The 22,381-nt window shown below is 44.5% G+C and overlaps 1 protein-coding gene across 2 annotated transcripts in view; it reads right to left on the bottom strand.

Moving 5' to 3' along the window:
* SPOPL (speckle type BTB/POZ protein like) overlaps positions 1-22,381 on the bottom strand; it is a 93,038-nt gene that overhangs the window by 19,399 nt on the left and 51,258 nt on the right. For both annotated transcript variants that reach the window (XM_029605403.1, XM_029605402.1), the window contains exons 6-8: positions 8,147-8,324; positions 7,997-8,052; positions 4,144-4,266 (exon numbers count right to left, since the gene is read on the bottom strand). In XM_029605403.1, coding sequence (XP_029461263.1) covers positions 4,144-4,266; positions 7,997-8,052; positions 8,147-8,324 — 357 coding nt within the window. The remainder of the gene's footprint in view (positions 1-4,143; positions 4,267-7,996; positions 8,053-8,146; positions 8,325-22,381) is intronic.

The following is a 22,381-nucleotide window of genomic DNA, read 5'->3' as shown; positions in this document are numbered from 1 at the left end:
GTGATGGGAAACAATCCAACTACTAAATATACTAGTTTTCAGCAGGGAACTGCAGGGATCTAGTCAGACAGAAGTAAAGGAGAAGGGAAGGGTTGATCATGTCATAAGTAAAGAAAAAAAAATCAGGACACAAGAGAAACTAGAACAATCTGAAGTCATGAAGGCAGATTCCTTTCTCACTCTGAATATCTTAGTCAAGATTATATTATTTTGTGCATGGCTGTGTGCCTTTATTGTGGCAGGGCCCCTGGTCTCCTGTGGCCATGGAAAAAGCTGCAAAATGTGGGACTTCCCACAAAATTACTCATTCCCCATAGAATTGCTGCAGAAGGGCCAGGGGCCGAAGTATTAGCAGCAGCAGCAGTGGTTGCAGAAGCAGCCCTGTAGGTCGCCCCTGTCTCTTTCCTGTTTCTTTCCAGACCCCAAGTGTTGTGCATTGAAACGTGCAGCATTTTGGTATCTTGAGTGGTTCAAAGTGCAACACTGGCCACTGGCAAAAGAGAACCGTATGGTCTGAGGCATTGCACTATCACTGTACTTCTGATGGGAGGGTGAGTAAAGGAATTGGACAGAGAGTGGGAGACCAGAGTGAGTGGATTTAAGGAAATGGGGGCAAGTGTGAGAAAAGGGTTGTAGAGAGAGTGAATGAGAGATCCAGAGGGCAAAATTAAGGGGATTTGAAGGCTTTGAGAAGCAGCATGAATCAGAGGTACAGGGTAGTAAGTGTGAATGAGGGGATCTGATGGGTTTCATGAAGAGGGAGGAAGAAGCACAGGGAGGCAAGAGTGAGTGTGGGAGAAATTATTTATTTCTGAATAAACATTTGAGAGTCCACCTTTTCCCAAAGTTGGTCTCAAGGCAGGTTACAATAAAATTTAAACAAACAGAGGCAATAGAACAGCTTACAGTCAAATGAGAATTTGCAATTAATGAAGCATTGGAATCCAGCATAGGAAATTCATTTGTAAAACATTTCAACATCCAGTTGTGTATAACAGTGGTTCAGAGGGTTCAAGATGCGAATCTTAGGGGGAAGGCCTAGCTGAAAAGCTGTGCATTAGTTCTTTTTTTCCCGAACTTAAGGTAGCATGACTCCAGGCACAAGGTTAGTGGTACTTTGTTGCAGATTTTTGATGCATAACAGCTTAAAGCATGGAGTCTCATACAGGACAATCTGGCAGAAGTTAGGGAAGGAAAGGAAATAAGAGCCATTTCAGTGGATTGGAGTACCCTTGAGGGCATGTAGTATAACTGGGTTTAAAAACGGTTTGGGTAAGTTCCTAGAGGAGACATCCATAAACTGCTATTAATTAATAAGGAATATTAGATTGGGTTCTATTTAAGATTTGGGTACTTGCCAGGTACTGGTGATCTGGAGTGGCCACTGTTGGACACAGGATACTGGGCTTGATAAACCCTTGGTCTGACCCAGTACAGCATATCTTATGTTCTTAAGAAGTTGAGAGAAGTATTCAGGGGCTTGTTTATTCAAGCACTTGTAGACAAAGAAGAATTTTAAATTTTATCTTGCTTTCAACTGGGAGCCAGTGAAGATGATGCAGAATAGCCTTGATATGATCAGTTGCTGTTGCACCTACCAAAATTCTCATGGCAGTACTTTGTAGGAGCTGTAGGTGCTTCAAACTGTATTGTAAAATATTGTGATATAAGGAATTGCAGTAATCTATTTAGTTGTTGATTAATGCATGGATTACAATAGCAAGATGGTGCTTATCAAGGAAAGTACGTGGTTGGCGGATCTGATGCAGATACATGAAGGACCTTACTATTTTCAAACTTTGGGGTTCTACTGTGAAATTTTGGTTGAGTAGACCCTCTAGGCTTTGTACTGACTACTTTGAATATAACGCAGTAACTGCTAGTAAGGGAAGCGATTTTAGGGGGCAACCTCGGCGGCTGAACCAGAGGAGTTCCGATTTAGATGGGTTTAGTCTAAGTTTGGGTTTTCTAAGCCATTGGGGTACCTCTATAAGACAGTTATTGAGACTGGTAATGGATGAAGTTTGGTCTGACCACATTTTTATGCAGCTTTGGATGTCATCCGCAAATAGGTGGCACTCAATATTGAAGGACTGAGTCAGGTAGCAGATTGGACTCATATAGATGTCGAAAAGTACTGGGTAGAGGACTGAACCTGAGACACTCCTCAGGTGAGTACTCTAGGGCAAGATGGTTTGTTGGCCCATGTAACAGATAGTGTACTTCTGGCAAGGAATGATTCAAACCATTTTAGGGCAATACCATTGATGCTGATGTCCTTGAGTCACTTAGATCAAGAGATGGTAATCTACTGCATCGAAGAAGGCCAAGAGATCAAGTAGGTAACAAAGTGGTGGATGCCACAAGAAGTCTCTCTCAAAATTTTATTGAAGGAGACGTAAAAGATGAACCTTCTGAACTTTTGTGAAAGGAGACTGATCGTGCTGCTGTCTGAACAATATATATATGTGCGTGTTGGAATTTACTGTGACCATCTGTCCAATGATTCTCTGATACACAAGCCCCTGAGGCAGCCACCACTGGTGGCGAAACTCGGCCAGAGTCGGGCACTTGCATATGATCTTTTACGTCTCCTTCAATAAAATTTTGAGAAAGACTTCTTGTGGCATCCACCACTTTGTTACTTCCTTACGGCTCTACTGGATCGTCTACCCTGTTGCTTTTTGGGTCCAAGAGATCAAGTAGGACAATGAGAACGTCACCATGACCCACATGAAGATGGATACAGTTTGTGAAAGACAACAGAATATGGAGGTAAACTACTTTTTCCACCACCTTGGATATGAAGGGGAGGTTAGGAATAGGCGATAGTTGTAGATTTATTTTACAAACAGCAACAACCTTTTTTTTTATCTTTTAGGATGGGTTTTATAAACAGCATTTTTTGAGCAAGCTGGGTGGGGAGCCCATTAGATCCAATTCCTGCAAGATTCATCTGTAGCCTGAAATATGACCTAATACCCTGGCTAACCAATATAATAAATGTTATTTTGAGCCTTGGATTAGAATAGCATTTATTCTATCCGTATGTTTCAGGTTACAAATGAGTTTTGGGGGAACTAGATCTATTGGGCTCACAGATTGATTTGCTGGAGATGAATGAGGGAGATCAATGTGCTGTGGAATGAGTGTGAGGGAATCTGGAGGGGCAAGAGTGAGGGGATTGAGGATATGCGAGTGATGAGATTGGAGGGGTATGTACAAAAAGGCAGCGAGTGAGAGGAATAAAAGATGCATGAAATGTAAGTGAAAGAAAGGGGGGGGGGAAGGGGAAATGGTGTGAATGGATCATTCCTTCCTTTTATCCCAGATCCCTCCTTTCTCCTTCCCTGACTCCTCTTCCCTCCCCTAATTTCTTTCTACTTCTTGATTTGCCTGAGATCCCTTCATTTCCCACCTCTAAGATCACCTCTCTCCTCATCCTCAGATCCCGTCCCCTCTTTCCTTCCAGCACCAATCACTGCAATCCCCTTTACTCTAATAAAGAATGAAATAAATTAACTCAACACAGAAATGCCAGAAAATGACTATTTTTACAAAGTCAGTAAAAAAAAAAAAAACAAAAACCATTTTAAATGTGTATATGCAAAAGAATGCACGTTCACAACATAACTGCTGCATAACTTTGAAAAGTCTGCCAAGGAACCCTGAAAACTCTGCTGCATAAACTGAGGGCATTGGTTGTAGTTCACTACATATCAGCAGCTACTGTGTAGCTCTCTGGCACACTATTCAAGAAATATGCCCAGCACTGCTTCAACAGAATTATTAAATTGTAAATATGCCATACAAGTGAAAATGAAAGAACTTTTAGTTTAGTGCATATTAGCCTATACTATCCTAATGGCAATCATGGCCTAACTGCATTTGAAAATGCTTCCACTTATTAGACCAAAGAAAGATAGAGGGGTACATAACCTAAACCATTGGAAAAGCCCCTTTCATAAGCCTGACTCAGTTATCCTTTTAACAGAACAGTTTAGAAACAAATTTTTAAAATATTCAAGGATAAAGCATTTCAGTATAAGAAAGATAATCACAAAAGCTTGCAATATAGACAACTCACACATTATGTGAATGAAAAAGATTCCATTTTTTCAGCTTAAGAGTTAAATCACTTACTTTATCTGCTGCTGCCAACAAGTTGTCAGCCATTTTATCAAGATTTGGTGCTTTTCCTGTGTAAATGAATCTCATCATCTCTTTAAATACATCTGGGTCTACATCATTAATTTCTACGCGGTTCTGGTGGGGATAGAGGAAATACAAAATAAGACAAAATAAAAAGATTTAAAATGTGATCCAAGTATAGTCTCAGCTTATAACTTCCTTCTTTAATTTCCATCTACAATGGGAAGATTTTTTGGATCCCATTCAAAACACATGCCTTAAAATGCAACATATAAACAAACCAAAAATAAAAACTGCAAATCAGTGCAGAATGATCTCATTGCCATATGATAGATGCAAGTAAAGAGTTCAAAGCTTACCTACAATGGCATAAACTGTCATGCAGCTGATATCAGATGGACTCACCATCATGCTTCACACATTCAAACAAATCATGTCATCTAGGAATTAGTTTTCTTTCCTGAGATTTTTTTTTTTTTGGGAGGGGGGGGGCAGGAAGGGGTGATGGGAAAGAGTGATAGGGCAGCAGGAACATGGAGGTACAAGCATTGTGCCTCAAAAATAATTATGAAATTGTAAGAGTAGATTTTTAGCCTGCCTTCAAATGCTGCTCAAGGCAGCATACAGCATTACGAGAATGCAGGCACAGAAAGTCCAATTGAGAAGCTGAAGCAATGGCACACTAATGGCCAGATTTTAAATGCCCTGCGCGCGTAAATCCGGCTGGATTTACGCGCGCAGGGCACTCGCGTGCCGGTGCGCCTATTTTGCATAGGCCGCCGGCGCGCGCAGAGCCCCGGGACGCGCATAAGTCCCGAGGCTTCGTAAAAGGGGCGTGTCGGGGGCGTTCCGTGAATGACTTGGCATTTCGGGGGCGTGACGCGGCGTTTCGGGGGCGGGCCCGGGGCGTGGTCGAGGCCTCCGGACCAGCCCCTGGGTCGGGTGATGGTGCGCCAGCAGCCCGCTGGCGCGCGCAGATTTACGCCTGCTTTCAGCAGGCGTAAATCTGCCAGCAAAGGTAAGGGGGGGGGGTTTAGATAGGGCCGGGGGGGGTGGGTTATGTAGGGGAAGAGTGAAGGAAAGTTCCCTCCGAGGCCGCTCCGAAATCGGAGCGACCTCGGAGGGAACAGGCAGCGCGCGCAGGTTGCACAAATGTGCACCCCCTTGCGTGCGCCGACCCCAGATTTTATAAGATACACGCGTATCTTATAAAATCCAGCGTACTTTTGTTCGCGCTCGCGCAAAATTATAAAATCTACCCCTAAGTGACTCCCCCAAGGTCACAAGGAACGTCAGCAGGGAAGGGGAAGCATGGTTTATTTATTTCATCTATATTCCGCCATTCTGGCACTTCAAAGCGGGTGACATTCAGGTACTTATAGGTATTTCCCTATCCTCAGACGGTTGACGATACAAGGCCTAGATTCATCGGACAAGAAACAGTTCTTAGACAGACTTGGGGGCCATTTTTGAACGTGTTACCAATGGAGGTGAAACGTAAATTAGATCCTACTATAGTTCTTCAGCAGTCGATTTAGATAGCACTGTTTAAATGTATCATTTGTGCTGGATTGTACCATCCTCGAGAAGGTTAACATGCCGATTATCCTTTTATGATTTGTTATGCTATGGGATTGTTAGGACTGAGGATGGGAGGGTGGGTGGAAGAGATTGGGGAAATTAAGTTGTTATATTGGTTGTCTGGTTTGTTATGTTTTGTGAATAACTAACACAAACATATTGGGGGGAAAAAACCCACTATTTTATCATACGCTATCACCTTTTCACAGCCATAATCACATGATATTTTCAAAGATTTCCTCACCCTATAGAAGTGAGTTGCTTCGCATGTATTGACATACATAAAATTAACTAATGCGCGTAAAGCAATTCCATTCAAATAAAACAATGCAGCTGACTTAGAAAAAAATGCAGCCTTGTTATTTTATCACATTTGATGGAGGTGTAAGTATTTGTTCCCGGGGACATTGGGATGGTAACGTGTATCCCGATATCCCTGGGAGGGCCGTTAAACATACAGGCCGTCAAAACACTACACGCCCCCAAAATGTAGAAATGTCCCCGAGGCGGCCCTACAAGTTAAAAAAAACAAAATAATAATTTGAAATTGTAGGATGAGGCCCTGACCCCCTACCCAAAACTTTCCCCTTTTCTGTAAACACCCCCTCCCCCAAAAAATATAAGTCCCTAGTGGTCTAGGGTAGGCTCCTTCCCTTACCTCGGGGTCTAAGGCTTCCCAAGACCTCTCCCCCACCCTCAACACCCCCATATCTTAAAGTGAATCCTTGGTGATACAATGGGGGCCTAGGGCGCCCCGTTGCTCTGGACCCAGTCGATGCCATTTTTCAAAATGGCACAGACTTGCCTTTGCCCTCTTTGGAAAGGGGGGGCAGTGACAGAAAAGGGGAGGGGTGTGGGTAGGAGGTGGGGCATCCCCATACAAATTCTTAAAATTTTTTTTTTCTTTAATTGTAACTTTTTTATTGAGGGGCCACTTCGGCAGTTCAGCCCGAGATGAGCGAGGGTCTACTAAGATCCCCGAGACATTTCTGTATTTTGGGCCTCGGACCCTTTAACCAGATGGCAGTCCTGGTTGAAGTGGGCCGCCATTGCGGACATAGGCCCCCGTTTTGCCATGTTACTTTTTTGTTGGCCTCTGTTGGAAACAGGATCCTGGGCTTGATGGACCTTTGATCTGACCCTGCATGGCAATTTCTTATGTTTCTCCGACAGCTGCTTTGATGGTGCCAACGTACCATGTTTGGAGTGCTTGTACTCCTTTGAAACAGGCTCCGATAGCTGCCTTGTATCGAAGAAGCGGCAGTCATTGGAACTAAAACTACTCGACTCGTGGTTATGGCCTGAGTTGATGGGGGGAGTCCGTGAAGCACTCCTGCTCAACTCTTTTCCTGGTGAGGCAGACTATGCTACACTGCAGGGAGAGGATCTGCTGAGACTCCAGAGAGATTTACGCAGCTCTTCAATTTGAATCGAGCTGGAACGTTAGGAGCGCCGATCATCCTTCCACAGGTCTAGCAAATGTATCTGGTCATGTTCTGGCACAAGGAACAGATAGAGTTCAAGGTGGTCAGTGAAGGACATTACTTTGCCACAGATATAGTTTTTAAATCTGCTCATGGATGCTAAATAGCACTGCTCACAGATTTTTCTTCTGGCCAGACATTGTGAGGAGGTAAGGCCTCTGGAAAAAGTGTTTCCCTCGTATGATTTTTTTTTTTTTTTTAGTAGCACTGAGAAGTGCTAGTATGGGTGATGCAGAGGCACAGAGACAACTATATAAAATAATATTTGGGATAGAAATATCAAAAGTTTAAAAAAGTTTAGAGAAAAAATTATGAGGAAAGAGAGTACACATCCATACTTGTGCTTGGACAAAAAAGGACAGAGATGGTTCATAAGACAACTCCCGCACATGTTCAGTAGAGCTCAAAGCTCTACTAGCTTGGAGAGAGATGAGCCCATTTGGTGCTGCTGAATAATGTCACTGACATGTAATGGCTAATTCAGGCTGCTTATCGACGGAAAATTTAAGTAGACACTTTTTTCATGCAATACGGGGCTAATAATGAGATTCTTTGTTGATGCAAAAGACCTGTCTATCTCAGAGTAAGGAAACAGTGATTTCATACCCAGGCTTAGGTCTGGAACTGCTCCCAATAAAGTTTTACCTTTTCTGATGAATACTCCCCTTCCCGAAAATGTGGAACATTTGATTAATTTTGAAAGAACCAATATGAAAATATTCAAATGGTACATCTGCTATGTCGAGTTTCTTTCCCACTACTGCATCAATCTACTATACCTTTTTGCTTTCTTCCATCTCATGTTCAAACATTGCATTAAACACTGGAGAGCGAGCTGTAATCAGAGAAAGAAACATTACCATGCCTCCATTTAACTCTCTTGTCAATGAACTGAACATAAAGAGATGCAATACAACAGTAGAAAGTACCTGCAAGAATCGATTTATGAGCTTTGAATTCTTGTCCTCCTACATAAAGGCTGCAATCTGTGAATCTGGCCATTTCCCATAGATTTCCTAAATCTTCTGCTAGTCGACACTCAGGTACCTTTAGAGTGTATGTATTAGATTGTCCTGATATATTTACAGAGTCTTGGACCACGCTCACCTAATGGAAAACAACAGGATGAGAAAAAAATCCATCACATCCCAACTACAATTAGTGATGGAACGGGCTCCAAACTGAAGTAGTTGGATAAATGTTCACAATATAATTTCTAACTATGGTAGGTATTTATAAAAAAACTGAAACCAATGATATAGCATTCCATAAGAATTCAGTGAGAAAAAAAAACACACCAGCAGATAAGAACCTAACTGCTAATTTTGTCTGTTTTAGAAAATGTGTTTTCTTTATCACATTGGTTGTCTTTGTATGCAAATTGTTTAGAAGCATGACATTTAATACAAGATGAAGGGTTCATTACAAAGAATAAGGGATGCTATTGGAGATCAACTGTCGCTGAGCCTGCTTCCATGCAACGCCTTAGTTTTCTGCAGAGGATACACTCAAGAAGGCTATGAGCAGATCTGAGTTTGTTATTGCACATAAATCTCAAGAGCAGGACGTCATAACAGCCCGATTGCTGAATTGCTTCTATGTGTTCCTTACGTTCTTTGTTTTCTTAGGCCTCTCCTTATTGCCACTAAGCATTGGATTGTTTTATTTTGCATATATATGGCTTTGCATCTTCTTTCATCACCGTTACAAATAAAAACTTACAAAAAACAAAAACAAAACCAGAAAGAAAGAATAAGGAACCACAGAATATGATTTTAGAATGACAGCAGCATGGCACCACTAACTTAAAACAAAGAAAGCACTCTTCATACATATTTCCTCTCTCCTCTTTTGTCTTTTAGGTTCCCCATTTTAGCAATCCTGGACTGAACAGAATGGAAGTGAATGTTGTTCCTTCTGAATGTGATATGAACATATACTTGAACCAGACAACACTGTGTGCCTACAGAGCAAGGGGGAGGGGAATTCCAAACTGGAAATGAAACCAGCTTCTGAATATGAAGTCGTCTCACCCAGATATCCATGTACAACACTTAGTCCTGGGGGAATTATGCGCTACTATGGAGGGCAGAATTTGCACAGAATCCCCCCCCCCCCCAAAAACGCAGAATTGCCAAAGTCTGCGGAGACCCCGGCATGCCGCGAATGGAGCGCGTGAAAATGAAGGCCCCGGCGCTCCACTCGCGGTGAAGATGAAGGCCCCATGTGCCGCAGGATGCACTCCGCTCGTGGCGAAGATGAAGGCCCCGGCGTGCTGTTTGCAGCAAAGATGAAAGCCCTGGTCAGTGTGAATGTGTGTGTGAGAGAGGATAGGGAGAGGGGTGTGAGAAAAGGGAGGGTGAGAGAGAGCGAGAGAGCAGGGGGGTGAGCAGGAGGGTGAGAGAGAGAGCATGCGAGGTGAGAGAGCAGGGAGGGGATGCTTGAGTGTGGGTTTCAGAGAGAGGGAGCCTATATGAGGAGATTGTGAAGGAGTGTCTATGTGTGTGAGAGATTGGGAGCTCGTGTGTATGATAAAGGGATCGTGTGTATGTGAGGGTGCTAGCCTGTGTGAAGGGATTGTGTATGTGTGAGACAGAGCCTGTGTGAAGGGGTGCAAGAGAACGGGACATAGGTAGCCTGTGTGAGGATGTATGTGTGCGAGAGAAAGGGAGCTTGTGTGGGTGTATATGCAAGAGAGAGGGACCCTGTATGAGGGGATGTCTGTGTGCGAGAGAATGAGGGAGCCTGTATGAGGATGTGTGTATGTGTATTAGAGAGAGGGAGCATGTGTGTGAGAGAGGGAGGGAACAGAGGGAGTCTGCATGAGGGGCAGCACTGAGAATGGGGTCAAACTCTGGGACTGGCAATAGAGTGGAAGGGGTAGAGCCTAGAGGTGGAGGGGAGAAATACTGGCAGGTAGAGGAGGAGGGGCCTGAGAGGGCAAAGTGGCCAGGGAAATAGGGAGAGCGAATGGAAGGGACACTCTTGAGCAGAATTTCCCTAGAAATTTGCTGTAAAATATTTAAAATTCTGCATCTCTTAGTAATAACTTTTTTCTGATTTAATTTAAAATGTAATTACTTAAAAGCTCCCACACAAGAGGAACCCTTGATATATCTAATGGGACACATTTCTCAAGAATGTAATGCTGCTTTATTTTACCACATGTAATTGGTCCCTCCCAATTCAGCCTTTGCGAAACATGGTCCGTGTCGGGGAGGAGGGGAGACTGACATTTCAATAAAGATTTGGCATTTTGGAATTATTGAACTTTTCCTATTTAAATTGTTTTTTCTGGTTTGTTTTACATGGACCTTTGCAATTGATTTTGCAACACACCTGTTGGATTGTGTTCATATTAATGTGTTTGCCCATCGTTCCACACTTCGTTGTGGGATTACTTAAAGACTGTCATAAAAATTATGCTATTTTGACCAATATAAAGTTTGCAGAATTTTAAGTTTTTGAGTGCAGAATTCCTCCAGAAGTAAATACTACTGCTGGCTTACCTGGCAGATTTTTACTAGTGTAGCTCCTGTAAAGTTGGAAAAGGTAGTATTTTACAGAATATAAAAACTCTTACTTTGTTTACTGGTTCCAGAAGTGCTACAGTCATCTTCTAGCAGATCTTTTAGTGATACCACAGCAAAGACATTGTCAGCTAAGTCAGCAGGTTTTTTTTGGGGGGGTTTTTTTTTTTAAGGTTTGTACACGTCTGACTCATTATACGGTCCACACGCCAATAATAATATGTTCTCATTTTTAGGCTGATTTCACTGGCACATAAAGGCTGCAGCCAAACTATGACAAACAGTAATCCAAATAGCTGCCAAAATTCAAGGCCTGGCCAAAAATAAAAATGATCATTTTAAGAGAGAATGGACTTGACTATAACTCTTAAAGAAATTACCATGCTTGATTTATCAAGGTAAAAAACCTAAGCTGCAGGTCTGCCTGAATGGAGGAGGTCATTTTCAAAGGAGTTGTGTGTAAAATCTAACACACAATTGTAGCAATTTCAAAAGCCATTTAAGGACCTAAAGTGCACTTACATGAGAATAACCTATGGCAATCCAATGGTATCAATTGTAACAATTTTCAAAAGCTCATTTACATAGGTAAAGTGTATTTACATGTATAAAACCCAGTGTTATGTGCGCAAATCCTTTTGAAAATTACCCCAAGAATGTTTTGGATTAGAAAAATTAAATTTATTAATGGATAATAGGGCAGGGATTCTTACTTATTTTATTTATAACATTTTAGACCACTTTCAGAGTCCAGAGATTGCCCAGGACCATAAAAAAAAAATCAACACAATCAATTTACAAATGGAAGACCAAAACAACGCAAACAGAAAAATTAAATTAAATTAACTCAGACGGCCACCTTTACACACAACAATTCTGCAGTCCACTGCATATGTATAAAGATAAGAGCATAAGAAGGTCCATTGAGCCCAGCATTCTGTCTCCAACAGCTCACGAGTACCCATCAGATCGCAAATAGTTGATCTATTTCTTACATCTCACTCCCAGAGAGAAGCACTGGCTTTCCCAGAACTGTGTGGCTAATAACTGATTATGAACTTCTTCAACCCTCCTTTTGAATCCCACTACATAATCCATAGCTTGATTATGCACCAAGTGAAGAAAATATTACTTTCTACGATTTGTTTTTTAATCTGCCAGCTGTTAGTTTCATGGAGTGGCCCCTAGTTTTAGTGTTGCCTGAAAGAGTAAATAACCAATCATCTCCCATCAGTTGCCTCTTCTCCAAGCTAATCAGCCCTAATCTGTTTAGTCTCTCTCTATAATGTAGCTTTTCCATTCCCGTTTCACTTTTTGTTGCCCTTTCTATGTCTGCTAGGCCTTTTTTTTTTTTTTTTAAAGTTGGGGTGATCAGAGCAGTGAAATGTGCAGTCACACTATGGATCCATAAAAAGGCATTATAATATTCTCAGTTTTATTCTCTATGCCAGAGGATCCCAAACCGACCCCATGTCAGTCAGGTTTTCAGAATATCCACAATGAATATGTATGAGATAAAACTGCATGTAGTGGAGGCAATACATGCATGATTTGGGAACCACTGCTCTATTCCTTTCCAAATAATTCCTAACATTCTTTTTGCCTTTTTGATCACTACTACACACTAAACTGAAAATGTCAAGGTATTTATTATCCACAGGACTTCAAGTTCCGTTTCCTGGGTGGTAACTCCCAATATGGACCCAGTGTCATGCACCTTTGGTTGAGAATTATTTTTCCCTACGTGCATTACGTTGCATTTGTCCACATTAAATTGCATCTACCATTTAGATGCGCAGTCATAGTCTCACAGGGTCTTCTGCAGTTCCTCACAATCCGCTGATATTTTAACTCAAAACAATTTTATGTTGGCTGCAAATTTGTTCATTTCACCAGATCATTTATGAATATACTAAATAATGGAGAAATTACTTACCTGATAATTTCATTTTCCTTAGTGTAGACAGATGGACTCAGGACAAGTGGGTATTGTGCTCTTCTGCTAGCAGATGGAGTTAGATTTCAAAGCTGACGTCACTCTAGATATACCCCCTGCAATAACCTTAGCTCTTCAGTATTCTCTTTGAAAAGCCATTGTGTATATATCTGTGCTTAAATAACTTAATTAAACTTGATTAAAACTTGACTGAATTGGTTCAACTAATTTCCAAACTGGAGATAGTCAGTGCACTCAACCAATTAACGCCGACATCGGACAACTGTGGGTGTTTTGAACTAGGGGTAGGCCGCGGCTTACTCAAATTTGCTTAGTCTCGAGGTTCGCTATCCGAGGTTCTCCTTTTCTGGGGCAGCTGTGGGTGGGATGCTGAGTCCATCTGTCTACACTAAGGAAAACAAAATTATCAGGTAAGTAATTTCTCCATTTCCTAAGATGTAGCCAGATGGACTCAGGACCAGTGGGATGTACAAAAGCTACTTCCGGACAGGGTGGGAGGCTGCCCGTGGCCCATTTAGTACTGCCCTTGCGAAGGCTGCGTCTTCTCGGGCTTGAATGTCCAGGCGGTAGAACCTGGAGAAGGTGTGTATGGAGGACCACATTTCTGCCTGACAGATCTCGGCAGGCGACAGCAGCTTTGTTTCTCCCCAAGAAACTGCCTGTGCCCTCGTAGAAAGAGCCTTAACCTGTAGTGGTAAGGGCTTTTCTGCCTCTATGTAGGCTGCCTTGATTACTTCCTTGATCCAGTGGGCTATGGTCGCCCACGAGCCCGCTTCTCCTTGTTTCTTCCTGCTGTGAAGAACCAATAAGCGATTCGTTTTGAACACTCGTTACGATCTTTCCAGGTATCGCACTAGGAGTCTGCCGACATTTAGATGGCGAAGAAGGCGCGAGTCTTCCAAGTCCTTATATTCATCCAGAGATTGTAGTGAGATGGTTTGGTTCAAGTGAAACTCAAAAACCACTTTCGGTAGGAAGAAACATATAGAAACATAGAAACATAGAAATGACGGCAGAAGAAGACCAAACGGCCCATCCAGTCTGCCCAGCAAGCTTCACACATTTTTTCTCTCATACTTATCTGTTTCTCTTAGCTCTTGGTTCTATTTCCCTTCCACCCCGACCATTAACGTAGAGAGCAGTGATGGAGCTGCATCCAAGTGAAATATTTAGCTTGATTAGTTAGGGGTAGTAGGGGTAGTAACCACCGCAATAAGCAAGCTACACCCATGCTTGTTTTACCCAGACTATGTTATACAGCCCTTATTGGTTGTTTTTCTTCTCCCCTGCCGTTGAAGCAGGGAGCTATGCTGGATATGCGTGAAGTTCAGTTTTTTTTTTCTCCCCTGCCATTGAAGCAGAGAGCTATGCTGGATATGCGTGAAGAATCAGTTTTTCTTCTCTCCTGCCGTTGAAGCAGAGAGCTATGCTGGATATGCGTGAAGTATCAGTTTTTTTTTCTCCCCTGCCATTGAAGCAGAGAGCTATGCTGGATATGCGTGAAGTATCAGTTTTTTTTTCTCCCCTGCCATTGAAGCAGAGAGCTATGCTGGATATGCGTGAAGAATCAGTTTTTCTTCTCTCCTGCCGTTGAAGCAGAGAGCCATGCTGGATATGCATCGAAAGTGAAGTATCAGGCACATTTGGTTTGGGGTAGCAACCGCCGTAACAAGCCAGCTACTCCCCGCTTTGTGAGTGCGAATCCTTTTTTCTTCTCCCCTGCCGTTGAAGCTATGCTGGATATGCGTGAAGCATCAGTTTTTCTTTTCCCCTGCTGTTGAAGCAGAGAGCTATGCTGGAAATGCGTGATGTATCAGCCTTTCTCCCATGCCGTTGAAGCAGAGAGCCATGCTGGATATGCATCGAAAGTGAAGTATCAGGCACATTTGGTTTGGGGTAGTAACGGCCGTAACAAGCCAGCTACTCCCCGCTTTGTGAGTGCGAACCCTTTTTTCTTCTCCCCTGCCGTTGAAGCAGAGAGCTCTGCTGGATGTGTGAAGTATCAGTTTTTTCTTCTCCCCTGCTGTTGAAGCAGAGAACTATGCTGTATATGCATTGAAAGTGAAGTATCAGGCTTATTTGGTTTGGGGTAGTAACCGCCGTAACAAGCCAGCTACTCCCCTCTTTGTGAGTGCAAATCCTTTTTTCCATGTTTCCTCTTGCTGTTGAAGCTTAGAGCGATGTTGGAGTCACAGTAAACATGTATATGTTTATTGAATAAGGGTATTGTCTCCAGGCAGTAGCCATCATTCTGGCGAGTTACCCACTCTTCATTGGCGGCCTCTTGACTTTATGGATCCACAGTGTTTATCCCACGCCCCTTTGAAGTCCTTCACAGTTCTGGTCTTCACCACATCCTCCGGAAGGGCATTCCAGGCATCCACCACCCTCTCCGTGAAGAAATACTTCCTGACATTGGTTCTGAATCTTCCTCCCTGGAGCTTCAAATCGTGACCCCTGGTTCTGCTGATTTTTTTCCTACGGAAAAGGTTTGTCGTTGTCTTTGGATCATTAAAACCTTTCAAGTATCTGAAAGTCTGTATCATATCACCTCTGCTCCTCCTTTCCTCCAGGGTGTACATATTTAGATTCTTCAATCTCTCCTCGTACATCATCCGATGAAGATCCTCCACCTTCCTGGTCGCCCTTCTCTGTACCGCTTCCATCTTGTCTTTGTCTTTTTGTAGATACGGTCTCCAGAACTGAACACAGTACTCCAGGTGAGGCCTCACCAAGGACCTGTACAAGGGGATAATCACTTCCCTTTTCTTACTCGATATTCCTCTCTCTATGCAGCCCAGCATTCTTCTGGCTTTTGCTATCGCCTTGTCGCATTGTTTCGCAGACTTCATATCATTAGACACTATCACCCCAAGGTCCCTCTCCTGCTCCGTGCACATCAGCCTTTCCCCCCCCCAATCAAATACAGTTCATTCGGATTTCCACTCCCCATATGCATGACTTTGCACTTCTTGGCATTGAATCTCAGCTGCCATATCTTCGACCACTCTTCCAGTTTCCTTAAATCCCGTCTCATTCTCTCCACTCCTTCTGGCATGTCCACTCTGTTGCAGATCTTAGTGTCATCCGCAAAAAGACAAACCTTACCTTCTATCCCGTCCGCAATGTCGCTCACAAAGATATTGAACAGGACCGGTCCCAACACCGATCCTTGCGGTACACCACTTAAAACCGCTCTCTCTTCAGAGAAAGTACCATTTACCATCACACATTGTCTTCTGACCGTCAACCAATTTGCAATCCAGGTCACCACCTCGGCACTAGACAGTGCGCAGCTGTATGGTTCCAGGTGTGAACCTAAGGAACTGTTCCCGACAGGATAGTGCCTGTAGTTTGGAGATGCGGCGAGCTGAACATATTGCCACCAGGAATACCGTCTTCAATGTTAAGAGGTGTAGTGACAGATTGCATGTTGGTCTGAAGGAAGCCCCAGCTAGGAAGTCTAATACTAGATTGAGATTCCATGGAAGCACCGGCCACTTTAGGGGTGGCCATAGTTGTTTAACCCCTTTCAGGAAGCAGGACAAATCCAGATGTGTTGATAGCTGCATACCGTCCACTTCAGCTCTGAAGCAGGACAGTGCGGCTACTTGGACCTTGAGGGAGTTGAGTGACCACACCCCTTCTTCATACCGTCCTGTAGGAACTTCAGAATTATGGGAATCTTGGCTGCCCGCAGGAGTATCCTGCAGTCCTCGCACCAGGCTTCAAATAATCTCCAGATCCATATGTATGAAAGGGATGTGGAGAACTTGCACGCTCAGATCAGAGTGTCAATCACGGCCTTTGAGTAACCGCGCTTCTTCATGTGAGTCCTCTCAAGGGCCAGACTGTAAGAGAGAACAGAGACGGATCTTTGTGGAGAATTGGGCCCTGCCGGAGAAGGTCCCTGTGTGGAGGTAGGCACAGAGGGTTCCCTGCAAGGAGTCTTTGCATGTCTGTGTACCATGGTTGTCTTGGACAATCCGGGCCACTAGTAGAACTAATCCCCTGTGATGTTCTATCTTGCAGATAACCTTGCCCAGTAACGGCCATGGGGGGAAGGCGTACAGTAAATCTTCCTCTGGCCAATTCTGGACAACAGCATCGATCCCTTGGGAGTGTGGCTCTCGCCTGCGGCTGAAGAACCTGGGGACTTGGGCACTGAGCTGGACGGCCAGTAGATCCATGGCTGGGAGGTCCCAGCAATTTACTATCAGTTGGAAAGCTGTGGTCGACAGCGTCCATTCTCCCGGGTCCTAGGCTCTCTCTGTTGAGGAAGTCTGCTGAGACGTTGTCTTTTCCTGTCATGTGGGAGGACGAGATCCCTTGTAGGTTTATCTCTGCCCATGCCATGAGAGGATCTATCTCCAGCGACACCTGCTGGCTTCCTGGTTCCTCCCTGGCGGTTGATGTAAGCAACCATTGTAGCGCTTTGCCTCGAGTCTGTGGCTGAATTGCAGGCACGCTAGTCTGACTGCTCGAGTTTCCAGGCGGTTTATGTTCCATTCCGCCACATCCTTGTTCCATTGTCTCTGGGCCATCAGTTCCTGACAGTGAGCTCCCCACCCTCGCAGGCTCGCATCCGTGGTGAGCAAGGTCCAGTTCGGTGGGGATAGACTTACTCCTCTGCTTAGGTGGTCTTCTTGTAGCCACCTTTGGAGCTGAGAACATACCTCTGCTGGTAGTTCAATGCGAATTGAGTAGTCCTGGGACAGTGGATTCCATCGTGACAGTAAGGAGCGGTTGCATATGGGCCCTTGTCCATGGGACGACCTCCAGGGTTGATGCCATGAGGCCGAGGACTTGAAGATAGTCCCATACCTTGGGGCATGCATTGGTCATCAATCATCGTAATGGTTCCATCAGTTTTCTTCTCCTCAGGAGAGGGAGGAAGACTTTGTTCTGTTTGGTGTCAATACGGGCCTCCAGGTACTCTAGAGATTGAGAGGGCTGCAGACTGCTCTTGCCCATGTTCACGACCCAACAGAGTTCCAGTAGTAGGCTCTTGACTCTGCTGGTCACCTGTCGGCTCTCTTCCGAAGACTTTGCCCTGATCAGCCAGTCGTCCAGGTAAGGGTATACCAAGATCCCTTCCTTCCTCAGTGTTGCCGCCACAACCACCATAATTTTGGAGAATGTTCTGGGGCAGATGCTAGGCCAAAAGGTAGCGCTCGGAACTGGTAATGGTGACCCAGTATCGCAAAGCATAGAAAACACTGGTTGTCCTGATGGACTGGAATGCGAAGGTAAGCTTCAGAGAGGTCCAGGGAGGTTAGAAACTCTCCTGGTTGTACTGCCATATTGACGGATCGAAGAGTTTCCATGCAGAAGTGTAGTATCTGCAGATGTCGGCTGACGTTCTTGAGATGCAAGATGGGCCGGAATGATCCTTCCTTCTTGAGAACAATAAAATAGATGGAATAGCGCCCCGTATTTTGTTGGGGCGTGGGAACCGGAGTTATTGCCTTCAGACCGAGTAGTCTTGTTAGAGTGGTTTCCACTGCCAGTCTCTTGGTGTGGGAGTGGCAGGGTGACATCATAAATTTGTCTCGAGGGATGCTGCGGAACTCCAGAGAGTAACCTTCTCGAATGATGTTCAGTACCTATTTGTCCAATGTTATCTCAACCCATCTTTGGTAGAAGAGGGCAAGTTGACTCCCTATCTCCTCTTCCTGTGGATGGGTCGGCCCATTTTCATTGTGGAGCACGGCTGAAGCCTGCCCTCAGGCCTGCTCCTCTCTTGTTCTGTCGGTTCTGAAAGGGCTGGGACCTTCCGGAGGGACGAAGTGCCTGGAACTGCAAGTTCCTGTAGGGTCTAAAGCACTGCGATCCTCTGCCCTTGGTTCTTCTGCGGGAGAGACGCTGAGATCTTATCTTCCGGTAGCCGAGGCACTGGGGATTCGCCCCATTTGCTGGCTAACTTCTCCAATTCGCTTCCGAACAAGAAAGATCCTTTAAAGGGCATTCTTGTGAGATTCACTTTAGATGTCGCATCCGCATACAAATTCCGTAGCCATAGTTGTCTTCTGGCTGCCACTGGCTGCCACTGGCTGCCACTACCGAGGCAATGCCTGGGGCATTGCCAGGGGCAATGCCCCTGGCAATGCCCCTGGCAAGCTCAGACCTGGCAATGCCCCAGGTCTGAGCTTGCTTCCGACATGAAGGCTGCTGCAGGTTCCATCGTCTCACCAGTATACGTTCCAGAGTTATTTGCCTCTCTCTCGAGGAGCAAGCAGAAATGTGCTACCAGTGCGCAGCAGGAAGCAATGTGCAGTGTCATTGCTGTTGTGTCGAAGGTCTGCTTGAGGATGGATTCCAATTGTCTATCCTGAATATCCTTCAATGCAGCCCCTCCCTCAATGGGAAAGACGGCACAGACCATAGCGTCCACTTTCGTGAAACGCAGGCGTTCCTTGGTCGCTGGCTCTAGAGGGTATAGGGCTTCCAAGGCCCGACCCCCTTTGAAGCTGGCCTCCAGGATATCCCACTCCAGGGTCAATCAGTTCCTGGATGGCTTCCATCATTGGAAAGTAGCATTAGGCCTTACGAAGGGACACCAAGATGGGGTTCTTCTTTGGTTCCGCCATAGGGTCCGTGCCTGGAATACCAAGCATCTTCAGAGTCTGGGAAACAAGGGCTGGTAATTCGTCCTTGGGGAAGAAGCGAAGTATGGTTCAGTATGGTTCCATTCCTGGAGGGATTTCTCCTTCTTCCAGGGAGTCACCTTCATCATCTGAGGTGTCTGGGTCCCTGTCAGGGAAGTTCTTGGTTAGGCGAGGCATGTCTTGAGGCATCCGAGCAGGGCCGGGAGGATCTTGTGCTTCTGGCAGGGGTTGAGCCTGGGGCGCAGCAAGGGCTGATTGCACCTGAACGAAGGCTTGCAGGCCTTGGAAAAATTCCAACCAGGAGAAGGTCCCTGGGTCCATGTTAATCCCGGGGGAGTCAGAGTAGGGGCCCCAGAGGTGCCCTCCTTGGGAAGCCATCTTGGAGATGCATAGATCAGGAGAGCTATCGTCGGTAGTAGTTCCGGACCCATCCCCCAACAGTAAGGGACCAGGCTTTGGTTCCCCCTGGGCTTCTTCGCAATGTTGACACAGGCAGGACTCCAATTCAGGCTGCATGGCAGGCTGTGCAAAGAGAGTGCCTTCTGGCCTTCTTGGACACTGGTGCCATTGTGTTTGCACACGTACAGTTGTAAATGCAGATGTGCGTGTAGTTATGCGCACGGGTGCGCTCAGTTGTGCACATCACTATACTGGACTCGTGCAAATTAGGCGCATCGGCCGCCCGGCCTGCCCCGTGCATACTGCCAGTTGAGAAGGGAAGATGGCGCCCCCTGAAGGTCTCCACGTGTGTGGATTCTTGCACCTGATCGGGACCTAGCCCAACTAAGGCTGCTCAACCCAATCGGTGCTCCCTGCTTCCCTGCTGGAAGAATTTGGTACGGCAATCCGAGCTCTGGAGACCGGAGACCTGAATTTAAAGATTTTTTTCTTACCTGGTCTCGGTGCTTACCGATCGTGCCCCGGATGGTCTCCAGCTGCGGGGGGGAGAGGGAATTACCTTCACTTCTGCGCTCGGTTCTGCACCCGCTGCCTTTCAGCCACACTGAGGGTTAAGTCCACACTGGGAACCAGCTACCGGACCAAGACACACCTCTGAGGGATATCGAAGATCACCGCAGGAATTCTCGACTGGGGGAGGGACCCTTAGGCATCACCGCAGGAGAATGGTGCTCGATCTTCTTTAAGGTAAATTTTGCTTCTTCTTGCTGTAATTCTTAACACTATTCTAGTGTGTGGGATAGTGTCCGCATCTGCTAGGAGACAGAGAGATACTGAAGAGCTGAGGTTACTGCAGGGGGATATCTAGAGTGACGTCAGCTTTGAAATCTGACTCCATCTCCCATCTTCTAGCAGAAGAGCACAATACCCACTGGTCCTGAGTCCATCAGTCTATACTAAGGAAAACGAAATTATCAGATAAGTAATTCCTCCATCTGGCTACACACAGTATAAACCCCTCGGGCACTCCACTAACAACTTTTCTCCATTTGGAAAACTGAACTCCGTTTCCTGCCTTTTACTAGTTACCAATCCACAATAGGACACTGCCTTCTATCCCATGAGTTCTGTTTCCTGAGGAGTCACTCATGAGGGACTTTGTCAAAAACGTTCTGGAAATCCAAATAACGCTATATCAACTAGCTCAGCTTTATCCACATGCTTGTTTATATCTTTAAAAAAAAAAAAAAATCTAGTAAATTGGTAAGACAAAACTTCCCTTTGCAAAAAATATGTTGATTCTCCCCCAATAAACCATGTCGACTCTCCCCCAATAAACTATGTCTATCTATATAGTCAGTAACATCATCCTAAAACTACAACAGCAGAGGGAAATAACTAGGGATCAGGAGCAAAGACCCAAGGTTTTACCTTTTATCCTAAAGATTAGAAGATTCATGCCATGCCTACTCTCTGCAAACAAACCATTCCACAATGTTGATACGGTTATGGAAAACATTCTTGTTTTCAAATTGCGTGTTCTGCACAACTGAAATACATAATAGGCCATCCTGGATAGATCTAAGCTCCCTGCTTGGTCAATACTACTCTAATCTGTCCCTTAAATATGGGGGATAATTGCCCTTAAAGGCATGAAAGATATAAGCTCCTTATCGTGGCCTAATTCTAGCCTCAATTGGCAAACCATGTAACCTGTGGAGTAAAACAGAAATATCTGCTCTCCTATTACACCCCAAAACAATTCTAGCTATAGTATTCGGAATGATCTGTAGCTTATGCACTACTTATGTAGGCAGACTTACGTACAAAGCATTCTAGTAGTCTAAATGGGCAATAGCAAGCAGGTACAACACTGGCTTAAAGGCATTTGGCTCTAAAAATGAATGCAGCTGATTCACCATTCTACGCCAAACCTGCAATTTTTCATTCTAGTTTTAAAGCTGAATCACACCTAAACACCCAGAGTTCTTGCCTCAGATACTGGCCAAACAGATAAATCATCAATGCTAGGGAATCTATTATACACACACATATAGAGTATAAAAATAGAAAAAGAACAAAACAAACTCTACTGTCACTGACTTACTAATAACAAAATCATCTACAATACTAGAAAAAAATTATTACTACATATACCAAATTACAACAGAAAATTGTTACAAAATCCCAAAAAACTGAAATAGCATAAAACTAAAATACAGCTAAACATATATCAAAACATGTTAGTTATAAATAGCCTAGAACTTACTAATGTCTTTGCACTGAACTTAATGTGTCAAAGTTGAAGCACTACCTTGCGACAGTCTTTATAGAGTATGATAATCCCAAAAACGCTGAATAAACTTGAAAACTTCAACTTGATGGTCCCATCCACTATTGATGTATTTTATTGGCAATGGTCTCTTTCGACTTACTGCGATAGACGCTTTCTATCAACAACAACAACTTGACTTTCTGAAAGTAAATCTCCCTTCGACAAAGGACCTCTGTTTCGCCCTACACGGGCTTCTTCAGGAGGAAGAGATGCATATACAAGGATAGACCATTCCAGCACTAGAACACCAATATTAAACACATTATTATTAGTTCCCAAAACAACAGAACAAAACTCCTTTAAAGGATTAGTCAGAAACCTGAGCCTTCCTTCCA

This window comes from Rhinatrema bivittatum, chromosome 6, assembly GCF_901001135.1.
Source record: "Rhinatrema bivittatum chromosome 6, aRhiBiv1.1, whole genome shotgun sequence".
NCBI classification, from domain to species: domain Eukaryota; kingdom Metazoa; phylum Chordata; class Amphibia; order Gymnophiona; family Rhinatrematidae; genus Rhinatrema; species Rhinatrema bivittatum.
Note: the sequence above shows the minus strand (reverse complement) of the source record. Positions and strands in the feature narration are given on the sequence as shown.